This window comes from Epinephelus fuscoguttatus, linkage group LG17 (genome assembly GCF_011397635.1).
Source record: "Epinephelus fuscoguttatus linkage group LG17, E.fuscoguttatus.final_Chr_v1".
NCBI classification, from domain to species: Eukaryota; Metazoa; Chordata; class Actinopteri; order Perciformes; family Serranidae; genus Epinephelus; species Epinephelus fuscoguttatus.
In genome coordinates this window covers 18414994-18427009 of record NC_064768.1, presented here as the reverse complement: position 1 = coordinate 18427009, position 12016 = coordinate 18414994, and the positions used below count along the sequence as shown (strand labels likewise).

General features: G+C 38.1%; 2 protein-coding genes across 2 annotated transcripts in view; one reads left to right on the top strand and one right to left on the bottom strand.

Moving 5' to 3' along the window:
- Nucleotides 1-3458, top strand: part of LOC125904246 (dolichyl-diphosphooligosaccharide--protein glycosyltransferase subunit STT3B) — a 118097-nt gene extending 114639 nt beyond the window's left edge. Inside the window, exons 15-16 of the mRNA XM_049601529.1 lie at nt 417-623; nt 1958-3458. Of these exons, the coding sequence (XP_049457486.1) occupies nt 417-623; nt 1958-2032 (282 nt within the window). The 3' untranslated portion in view covers nt 2033-3458. The remainder of the gene's footprint in view (nt 1-416; nt 624-1957) is intronic.
- Nucleotides 3459-8017: 4559 nt separating this feature from the next.
- Nucleotides 8018-12016, bottom strand: part of LOC125904685 (oxysterol-binding protein-related protein 10) — a 115576-nt gene continuing 111577 nt past the window's right edge. The window contains exons 11-13 of the mRNA XM_049602266.1: nt 10843-11025; nt 10584-10737; nt 8018-9871 (exon numbers count right to left, since the gene is read on the bottom strand). Coding sequence (XP_049458223.1) covers nt 9827-9871; nt 10584-10737; nt 10843-11025 — 382 coding nt within the window. The 3' untranslated portion in view covers nt 8018-9826. The remainder of the gene's footprint in view (nt 9872-10583; nt 10738-10842; nt 11026-12016) is intronic.

Genomic DNA, 12016 nt, shown 5'->3' with positions numbered 1-12016 from the left:
TATGTGTAATTCTAAGTTACTTGTCTCTTGCCAGTAATGACTGCACATACTTTTTAAAAATAAGGTCACATGGTGGTCCACCGAAAGGGGAGAAACTTTGTCTCTCTATATCTTGTTTCATTAATTCGTATTAAAACTGTGCAAAAATGAAAAATGTGCCAGTTTAAGACAGAGCCAGGCTCGCTCTTATCGCTTTGTTTGCGGCCTTTGTGCTAAGCTAAGCTAATGGCTGCTGGCTGTAGCTTCATATTCAACATACAGACATGAAAGTGGGATCCGTCCTCTCATCTAACTCTATTTATTTTTCATTTATATCCCAAATCCAACTATTTCCTTAAACCAAAAGCCGTTTTCTAAGTGACATTTTACCCAACATGCACAGTTAGCTGATAGCAAATACTTTATCCATCCTCCAGCTGGACTTCCGGACGCCTCCTGGCTTCGACCGAACGCGCAATGCCGAGATCGGCAACAAGGACATCAAGTTCAAGCACCTGGAGGAGGCGTTCACCTCGGAGCACTGGCTGGTCCGGATCTACAAGGTCAAGAACCTGGACAACAGGGAGCCACTGGACCACAAGCTGCGCAGTGTAGTGCCCAAACAGAAGTACACCTCTAAAAAGGTAGGAGGAGACTTAAATAAAAATGCATGGTAATAAACAGCTCAATATATTACAAATGAAACAGAATATATGCTCCAATATAAGTTTGTTAGATCAGTATTGTACATAATTTATACATGTTTATATATACAGAATACTGAAGAAGAGTAGCTCCCAGAGTCAACAATTTCTGTGGCACTAAATTCATTATTTTCAGTCATCACAGTCATTAGATCATATCAGTAGATTCTGTTTGATGCCAAAAGTGATAAATAAGTCATCTAATCTGTTCCACCTCCCGGGCCGGGGCCTCCACTGTGTGTCAAGTTTTATTAGTCATAAATATGAAAGAAACATTGTGTTCAGACACCTATTCAACCTCTAATGTTAAGAGCGTAAAGGGGCTCAGAACCTTATGATGGAGGTATATGATGGCCAGTCCCATGCTCAGTTATGTCTCATTAGTTGTTGCAGCAATTTGTAGGTTGATTACATTTGTTACACAGATTTGGTGCCAATTCAAAGTATTTTCCACTTGAGAATAAATAAAAATATCCAAAAATCCCTCCAGAATACCACATTAAGACACCAAGACCTTGATGAACACCACAGAAAATCCATGCTGTGATCTGGTAATTGGTGATTTCTGTAAACATTTCATTTTTTAGTGACTAGATAGCACGAAATCCCCTCATTGTCAGTATACCCATGAAAGCCATATGTCCCCTGAATACCTGAGGTGTCTAGTTAGTGGCTGATCATCCTAGAGGTCACAATAATTCATTTTATACGGTGAGGTCCGTTTCAGATAAATGGTCTCACTACAATGAAATGGCTTCTGTGGGGGCTAACATCACACATTAATACAGCTGGGCTCATCGAGTCTACAAGAGTCTCAGCTTCCCAATCATATCCAATATCTGCTATTCCAAGACTGTTTAAGGACTCCAGCATGCAGAAATATTCAAATACAACAGGCAAAAATAACACATTTGTACTACACGAGGGAAAAAGTGCATTTTTACTGCCAAAACTGCACGAGGCTAGTTTAAAGTGGGCATGTCTGTAAAGAAGAGACTCATGGGTACCAGTAGAACCCATTTTCATTCAGGTATCTTGAGGTGAGAGGTCGAGGAACCCCTGTGAAAATGGCCATGCCAGTTTTTCACTCAACAAAGTTTAGCTTAACTTTAGAGCGTTATTAAACACCCTCCCTGACAGTCTAGCATGACATGTGGGATTTAAAACCCTGTGGAGTGGAAGAGGTTATATCCGGTAAATTTGAGATGAAAATGTTTTTAGTTTGAGAATAGTTGGTTTCTTGATCTTTTTTTTTTGTCTGTCCCTCTGTCCAGACTGCCAAGAGGAAGCGAGGACACATCAAGAACAAGCTTGCCCTGAGGAAAGGCAAGAAACTACAAAAAAAATAAATGGTGACGATGAACTCTTCTAGGAAAACAAGCAAACAAACAACTGCGAAGAAACCTCTAACAACCAATGAAGAAGAACACAGGGGCCGTTTATCTGGCACTTGGTCTCAAGCGCGTCTCATTAAGAGCGCCCCCGTGTGGTGAGGAAGTTGAAGAAGTCTCATATCTGGCTAGCTCCAGAACTGTTGTCCGTTATATCCTGAGGACCTTTGTCTTGCTTATTTTCTCCTGTTTTTTTTTTTTTTTTTTCTGTTTGTTTTTTGTACTTGAATGTGCGGCGAGGCATAGGGCTGCTCTACTTGTTTCGGCGTCGATTTAATATTTTTTGCGGTACGTTTAATTAACTGCTTCTCAGTGCGGGGATCGGGGGTGTGAGGAGGTGAAAGAGGGAGAAACGAGAGGAACATTTTGCACCAAAGACCCATCGACCTTGCTCCATGGCACATGTGAACTCATTACTGAGAGAGAGGACGCGCAGGAGTGAACGCTTGAGGACTTGTTCCTGACACGTGTACAGAGGACAGTATGCGGTATGGGGGAACGTCACCGTCTCGGCACAGCCCATCTGTAATATTAACCTTTTTATCATCATCCTCTCCTTTATGTCTGCCTGGCTCCCTGACCTTCTTTTTCAACAAATTCTTTAGAGAAAAAAAATTGGCCTAATATGTAAATATGATGTGTAAAGAATAAGTCTAAAAGGATGATAATATATTGGATTATTGTGGTGATTTTTAAATATGCAGTTGTCAGTTTTTCTTTTCATTTCTTTATGTGATTGTTTTGTTAATTTTCTTTTGTATGACAGCAAATAGAACAGTGAATGCAATAATTCTTGTACAGAGGGGCTTGAGATTTTGTTGGGAGAATGAATGTGAATTTTTACAATGGCCACCCCCCCCTTTTTTTCATAAATTGCATAGATTGTACATTTCTGCTGCTAGGGTTTTAAAGACGGAGAGCGGGCGACTGTGTAAAAAGTAGTGATAATAAATTAGGCCTCCCTTCCTGCAGAGGGAGCTCTCTAGTTTAGCGTGCAAAGCCTAGTGCCTCATCGCTGGTCACCATCGCCTCGATAAATCTGTGACTGTCTACTCCGTTAGCGTTTTTCTTTCAGCTCATCACGTATCAACGCGACAGCGGGTTGGGTGCTTCGACCAGACTGAGGCATTGGAAACTGGAAATGTTCGAGATGTCTGGAAATAGACGGGTGAACTGTGAAGGGGGGAAGTTAGTACACAGGCACTGAAACTGAGACAAGAAGAGATGACTGAGGTCAGGAAAGGTCAAAGCCTCCATCACTGCCTGAGACTACGGTGGACTAACGATCATCTTTATGGTTCTTTATTAGAGCTGTGTCCTAATTCCACACTGCATATCACACTGTAGAATTAAAGGGACAGTTCACACCAAGATCAAAACTACATGTTTATCCTCTTACCTGTGCTGCTCTTTATCAGCGTACATTGTTTTGACGTGAGTTGCAGAGTGTTGGAGATATCAGCCGTACAGACGTCTGCCTTCTCTCCAATATAATGGAACTAGATGGCACTCAGCTTGTGGTGCTCAGAACAACAAAAAAATGAATTTCAAAAACTAAACAGCGATGTCTCATTGAAGAAATCATGACCTAGTTACTCAAGATAATCCATAGGCTTTGTTGTGACAAGTATGTAGGAACTATTTACTTTCTACTGAGCTACACCCGCCAACTGTGTCACCGCTCAGAAGGAAGTAGGGTGCTCTGTTCCAATACCAGTATCACACATGACTCCGATCCTTCCTAAAAAGCTTGATCAGGTATCAGAGCAACTCTGCTTCTTTTTTGCTGTTGTAAGGCTGAATCCAAATGTCCACCCTCTGGACTTGCAGACTGAGCCCCCACGGACGTCAGTGGAATGTACTGTGATGTGTTCACTGTCATCACGTAAAGGCTGCGAGGGCAGAGACTGTGCGCCACTGACAGACGGGCCTCAAGTCTGTTTCAGACTTGTTTCTGGCATAACACTGCACAGCTTTTACAGGGGAGGCTGCAGTAATGAAATGCATTTTGATTACCTTTATAGCCTAGACTTCTACATATTTCTGTGTCAAATTGTGGTTTAATATTATTTTTGGCCTATTTGTTTTGTGTTTTATTATAATACAATAATAGTTTTACACAGTCATGATGTTGAGGCCCCTTGTGGACTGGATGAAATGTGGATTTGGACAGTCTTCAGCACTGACAGACTCACAGAGGGAACGCGCCCGCAAAGTCATTTGGATTCAGCAATAAACAGTTGTCTGCATAGAAAGTTTTGCTGAAGATGAAGATGCATTAAGACAAGTTCCCCAAAGCAAGAAAGAACAGACAAACTGTAGTATACAGCTGTTTTTTGTTTTATTTTTTACACAGTGGTATCAACTAGCACGCAAGTTCAGGTATTGGAATTGGTATCGGGAAGGAAAAAGTGGTATCCGAGCATCTTTACAAGGAAGCATGCATCTACTGCAAGCTCACCTAGCTCCACTGAGCCAGCACACGTTACAGCTAATGTTTCCATCTGGTGCTGTCAGGAGCACGGGTCCATGAGTAGATGCACGCTTCCTTCTGCTCGGATTATCTTGAGTAACCACTTTATGGTTTCTGGAAAGAGACATTGCTGTTGAGTTTTTCACATGTATTTTTTGGGGCTTTGAGCTCCACAAGCTGAGTGCCATCTAGTTCCAGTCATTCAAGAGAAGGCAGACATCTGTACAGCTGATATCTCCAACAGTCGTCAACTCACACCAAAACAATCTAGACTGAAAATATCACTACAGGTAAGAGGTAAAATATGTATTTTGGGGTTTGTGGGGTGTTCCTGTAACCACGTTTCTTAAATATGTTTGCAAGCATGGGAGCTGCAACTGTTTCATTATTTTATCTGCTGATTATTTCGAAAATATCAAAATTACACTGATATAAAACAGAGAAAAGCAGCAACTCCTCACACTGAAGAAGCTGGAAGAAGCAAATAGATAGCATTCTCACTTTAGTATTGACTGGTAATTCAAATTAAAAGTATTAATTTTAATATTAGAATGAAAAAAACTCCTACAGACTGAAATGGTTATTAGAGCATAGTGTATTCCTTATAATAAAGTCCAAGCTGACATGTTAGCTAACGGCTAATGTTTAGTTTATGTAGTTTAATATAGGAGAAGGAAACCAAATATTCACATGTACAAGGTTTGTGAATTTTTGCCTTCTCTGCTTTCAAATATTAAACATTGGTTAATTTTCTTTCAGCTGACTCATTAATTAATGTGCTCAGTGTTTCAGCTTCCGTATATAGTGTGCACTTGGGACACAGCTGTGATGAACCGTAACCTTTGACCTCTTACTCTATGGGCACTGCACTGTTCTTCGTGAGTCTGGGTTCCCCAGATGTTCTAAACACTAAAGGTGTTTCTGTACGTGCACGCTTCAGTAACTTTTTCATTTCTTATCACATAAGTGACACATCAAAGACTTAACACATCGTACAGCTGCACTTGTTTTGTCACGTCTCACAGAAAAGTGACTTATTAGTATCACCAGTCGTTTTTGCTCCTTTTTTTTAATTGTCTGAACCGCTTTCTTATTCTTGTTTTGATCTTCTCTGAAACTTGAGCGTCACCATTTCAGGCTTCAGACCTTCGACACGATGCCACATTGTTAATCCAGTCACACAAACGCCTAAAACTGAGTCACGTCCTTTTTCGATTTCTCATTCGTCAAGAGAGGAGAGAGTTCAGACCAAGCCTTAATGTGATGTACAGTTTGTTGCCCCCTTTTGTTTTTCATTTTGTGTCAGAACGGTTCCTTCCTCTACTAAGTTTCCTCGTTTCTTAGTAGCTCAGTGCCGTCTGTCCTGGACACGGTCTTTGTTTGATGAATCCCTCCCTCACCTTCAGAGTTTACATTTTTACATTGTTGTTCTGTTCAGCCATCTTTAAATATACACTTTAATGAAAAACATTTGTGTGAGTTGTTGTTCTTACTGTGGTTATGAAGCAGAATGATTAATGTACATTCAGTGTGTTGGTATTCTTCCTGTGCAGATGTGCTTTTCCAGCCCAGGTGAACACAGAGCCAGCCACTTGATGGCAGCATTAGCCTTTGGATGAAGACATTTGCTTCAGAGTCTGCAGCAGTATGTATAAAGAATGATGTAACCCTCACAGCGGTGTGGAGAGCTGCTGATGGGTTTAATTTCATCGTCACAAGGTGGAATCCTTCAGTGTGTGGGTAAATCTTGGCTGGATAATGTAGCAGAAAACCTTAAGAGTTGAATGTGTTGTAACATGTCATGATAATTTGGAGAAAAATGCATAAGGTAAAACATTAAGAGTCCAACCATCACAGCCATGCCAGCTACTATCATGTTGGGGTTGTTGTGCTCATTTCACCCCAGAAAACAAATCTGTTGAGTATGTTTGCAACTTTGCAATTTGTCACTAATTTTGGCACGCAGATGACAACAACAGAACAGCCATATTGTTACCAAAATCATCAATTTTATCCGTCTCAAACTCAGGTTGTCAAGCTCAGCTCCTCCTTCAGTCAGATGTGGCTTAACTTTCGTTATTCTGAGCCATGGTGTGTCAAAATGGGGGCTCAAATTATTGATGGGCCCCTGAACGTGACATGACACACATGCATTAAATTTTAACCATCAGTGGGCCATATCAAAACTGTCACTCAAAATGGCTTACTCATATTTTTTGGCATACTATGACTTTTTAAATTATTTTTTAAAGTGATTTTTTAATGACATCACCATACTGTTATTATGACTGACTTTTTACAATACATTCTTGTCATGTACAATATGAAGACCTTTTTTTATGACATAATACGACTTTCTAATGATCGTTTTTATGACATACTGCGGTGTGAATATGTTTAATGATTTTTTTTAATGGCATACTAAACTATGGCTTTTTGTACGTTTTAACGACATGTTATACTTTGACTTTTTTAAAGATTATTGTTATAATCTATATTCTGACTTTATTAAAATTTTCATGACATACTACACTATTAGGTTTTTAAAAATATTTTATGACATACTATGCTATGACTTTTTAAATTATTTTTTAAAATAACATTCTATACTTTGGCCTATTCAAAATTATTTTATGACTTACTATACCATGACTATACTATAAAAAAATTTTTAACATATACTTTTTATGGCATTTTTGATGACATTATACTGACTTTTTACTTACATTTTTGTGACATACTATACTATGACTTTTTTTAAAAAATGATTTTTATTATGACTTTTTAATGAAAATGTTATGACGTACTAATCTGATCTGATCTGATTATATTATTAAGACACCATGATACTATACTATGACTTAAATTTTTTTTTGACATACTACACTATGACTTATTTGATGACATACTATACTGAATTTAAAAAATATATATATGACAAACTACACTATGACTTTTTATTATTTTGATGCCATACAATACTATGACTTTTTTGTAAAAAACAAAAAAGTTTCTGGAACAAGACATTGCTTTTAAAAAATTATATTTTAATAATTTTTTATGACAAGCTGTTATGGCTTTTTAATTAAATTTTTATGGCAATCTATGACGTTTTTATGTTTTTTAAAATTTACTATACTATGAGTTTTTTGAACAATTCTTTATGACATACTTTTTATTACATTTTTGATGACACACTGTACTAACTTTTGTAATAAAATTTGTGACATACTATACTATGACTTTTTTTTGAAGACCTTTTGACATTGATTATACTATGACTTTTCTGATGAAAATTTATCACATGATATACTATAACAGTTTTAATTATTTCTGATGACGTACTACACCATGACTTTTTTTGTGGGGTTTTTTGTTTTTTTTTTTTTTTTAAACTTTCCCCTTCTCTTGATTAGACGTGCTGCATTGGGGCCAAACCACTAGCAAAGTTCAACAGAGCGAGTCCACAATTGTCATGGCACATTTATTAGAAGAAAGTGATCTCAGACAGTTCCTGCTTTAACGGAAGTGATGACAAACGAGATGTTGCATAGGTCCTCTACCTGTGGAGTGAACGAGGAATAGCCTGACAGCATGACAACACATGTTTCATTAAAGAAAGGTATAAGGTCTTTATTGATGGACAATCCCTCCTTCAGTCACCATCACTCTACTTCAGTGAGTCTGGATCCTTTTGGATTTAAAAACAGGAAGAAAAAAGGTTTCATGTAAGGCGAGTGTTGTTGAACAGTTGTTGAAATGGCTGCAGGTTCTCTATACTGTCATGTAAATGTCATGTACGGTCATGACATACGCTACAAATAGGCATCTGGTAAATTCACCTGGCTTTAAAATGCTATCTGGAAATTTATGTACTGAATGAGCAGTGAGAAGTTTATGTGAAAAAATATATAAGGCCATAAAAAATACATTTTCAGTGAAGGACATAAGGTGGATATACTGTTCATCTGTTTAGAAAAGCCATTATGTTTGAAAACTGACCACAAGTGTTTGAATATGTGCGTACCACAGGCGTATAACCCAGTACATTTCCTTTCTATCTGACAGGCTGCCAGCTCCCAGTCATTGTTATTCTGCCAGATTATCCTCTCATCTTCACAGAGGCAACCTTCCAGCGAACCCCAGATGTGAGAACATGATTGTGTGTTTCTGCAAGCCTCCTCATCCATATTCATCACCACGGGCGACCTAAGGAGAAGCATTAAATTCGGGAGGCACGGGATTCCTAATTACACAAGTGCCATCTTAGGGGCACAGATACAAAAAAAGATTAGAGGACCCAGGAGCATGTTGCCACAAACAAACCCTTGTTTTCTTTCTTTAGGAGTAGGAAGAAGTGGCTAATGGCCGAAACAGCTGAATGTGAGAGGTAGTAATGGAAAGCGTCTGTTATGCAGAGGCGTCTCACTCAGTGGGTGAAATACTTTAAATGGAGCGACGTGGGAAAATCAAAAGGTAAACACAAAAAGCATGTGTAAGAGTACACAATGGAAGAGTAGCATACTATTAAAATGTGCCCAGATACATTCATAGTGCAGACAAAACAATCAGGACCTTCACTTCCTAGTAGCTCACTGTAATGTACTGAATAATAATATATACTAACACGTAATCTAATGTCGTACATTTGTTAAATTCTGGATTTAAATCTCATTTTAAATCTAAATCTGGTTAGGTGTTCTTGTTTCCCATAAAGCTCTTAGAGACCACCCTGATTGGTAAAAGCCATAAATATAAAATATTCAGTTTATTTCTATGGTAAAAGTGCCTCATATAAACAACTCATTTACAGCTACAGTATTATGTGTTACAGGGAACTGGTATCGATTCATTCTAACGCTGCATTACAAACTAAAAGCTCGGAACCAAACATCGACAATGTCTGAGAAAACATACTGATTATTAAAAACAAATACGAAGTAAAACACCAGTGGCAAACTTCATTACTGTGCGTGTGCAAAAAAGGCCTTGGCAAGGTGAAAAATAGAAATACTCTACTTTGAATAGTAATACTATTAACTGTATATAAAAATGTACTTTTGTCCCAAGAGCTCCAACCGACGTCTTGGTTGAGATCGCTTTGGCACCTTGCTTGTTTCCTGTTTGTGTCTCCGTAGTGTCACTCTGAGAGTCTATAGCTCAGCTCTGAAGGTCTCTGGAGGACTCGGCTTCCTTCGCTTGACTTCCTGACCTCTGACCTCAGTGTGGAGAAGAAGAATGTCAGTTACTGTCCATCAGGGGAGAGTGCTGCTCTGCTGTCAGGTCGACTTCCACAGTGGGCTGTTGTAGATCCAACTGTCTGCCTGTGTGAGTGAGGAAGAAAAACGGACAGTTAAAAAAAAGTGGAGAGTTGTCATAATAAGTAGGGCAAAATTGATGTGAAATTCCATTTTATTTTCTGTGCATGGCTTCATCCCCAATGTCCATTTGTTGAATCTAGTTTTTTTTATTGTATTGGACTCATCTGTACTTACTTTTAAAATAATAAAATTCTGTTTTTTCCTTTTCATCCCATTAATAATCCATTAGGATTGACTGATCAAAATGTATCAACATTGTTAGCTGCAGCCCTAATAATTAGGGTGAAATAACCCTTTGACCGCAGAATTTCAGTTGGCAGCTGTGTCCTCAATGCCTCAGTCACTTCCTTGGACACACTGTAGTGAGCAGGAGTCTAAAAATGTGGCCTTTTGCGTCATTACTGTCTGGTGTAGTGTCACATGAGTGTAATTTCCTCTAAAACAAGTGTGTCCCAGCCCTGAATACAGTCTCTGTTGCCACGTGGGCACCCTAATTATAGGCATATCATTGTGCACAGGCCATGGTCACAACTTTCTCTGTTCCTCTATGGCAATCTGAGGTCATTACAAGGAGCACAAGTTTTTAGTGATGCTCACATAAATTAATATAGATAAAAATGCACTTTATTAGAAACAGAAGGAGATTTTGGACACAATCCAGCTTACTAAATTTTCAAGGGCAGTTTGAAGATTATCACAATGTTTATCTCTGTACCTCTTTAGTGAAGTATTTGGGTGTCCAGGGTTTGTTATCAGCTGCTCTCTGCCTCTCCTCCCCTCTCTGTCGCTCCTCCAGTCGGTGTTTGTGCTCTGTGGCCTCGTCGATGTTCCCTTCCTTCAGTGACTTGGTGACATGTTGCCATAACCGCCTACAACACACAATTAAATTTGTATGCTATTAATGTCTGCCCCATATGGCACTGTCCTAACTATTTAGAAAATGACATTAAGTTGGTTGTAATGAGTTTACCCACCTGGATTCTGTCCTCCCTTGTTTCTCCACAGACCGTAGCTTCTTCCTGGTGACTGGGAGTTTGGCCGTGTCGATCACTTTGGTTTCCCCGCTGCTGTAGGTGAACTCCAGTGTGCCATTCCACTCGCCCTGGGCTTTGCACACGATGGTGTTGGTCGGGTTGTGTTTGACCTCTGCCGTCACTCTGAGTTGGCCAAATGGAGACTGTTGTTAGGAATCTTGTCTGCCTGTTACATTTCCACCTCCATTCTAGACATTGTTATTTATGTTTCAGGAATAGGATATTTATGAACAGCACTAAGAGCAACTATAAGAAGACTTTCTTTACGTGACTTTAAACCCTGTCTACTAAAAACTTATGTGAATACACTACTACTACTTATACTACTAAATGTTTTTTCAAAGGTATAGAGGAATTGCAATTGTTTGCCAGATTATAGCCGAGAACATTAAAATATTGAAAAAGTCATGGTAAATAATACTAATTGTATAGTATGTCATAAAAAACATCATAGAAAGTATGTCAAAAAAAGTTATTTAAAAAATAAAACCTATGTATGTATGTCATTAAACATAAAAATCATCATAGTAAAGTATGTCATAAAAAAAAATATCATGGTATAGCAAGCATTCACTTATCGTGAAATCAGTTGAAATGCTTTTTGGTGCAAGTCAGGAAGTGTACTGTTGTACTTTAATGCCACACTCATGTTTTTAGAACTGTTTTTAAAATTGCAGATAAAGGATTAACTTAAAGGTTGATGGAATATTTCTGTTGTGATGTTATGTGTTTGTTACAGAATGTGTATATTGTTTGAGATAGAATAACAATAAAATCATGACAAATATTTTCTGTTTTCTCTCCATAATAAAGTGAAAAATATCACATTGTTCATACTATGTCAAAAAAAGCGCCATACAATTGTATATCATTGAAAGTTATAAAAAAAAAAATCATTGTAAAGTATGCCATAGAAAGTTATAAGAATCATAGTATAGTATGTCAAAAAGTGATTTAAAAAAACCTTTACGGTTAAGTATGTCATAAAAAGATGTAAAATAAAACACATTGTTGAGTATGTCAAAAAAAGTTATACAAAATGTCAAACCATAGTATGTCATCAAAAACAAAGTGTAGTATGTTATCAAAAACATAGTATAGTATGTAAAAAAAA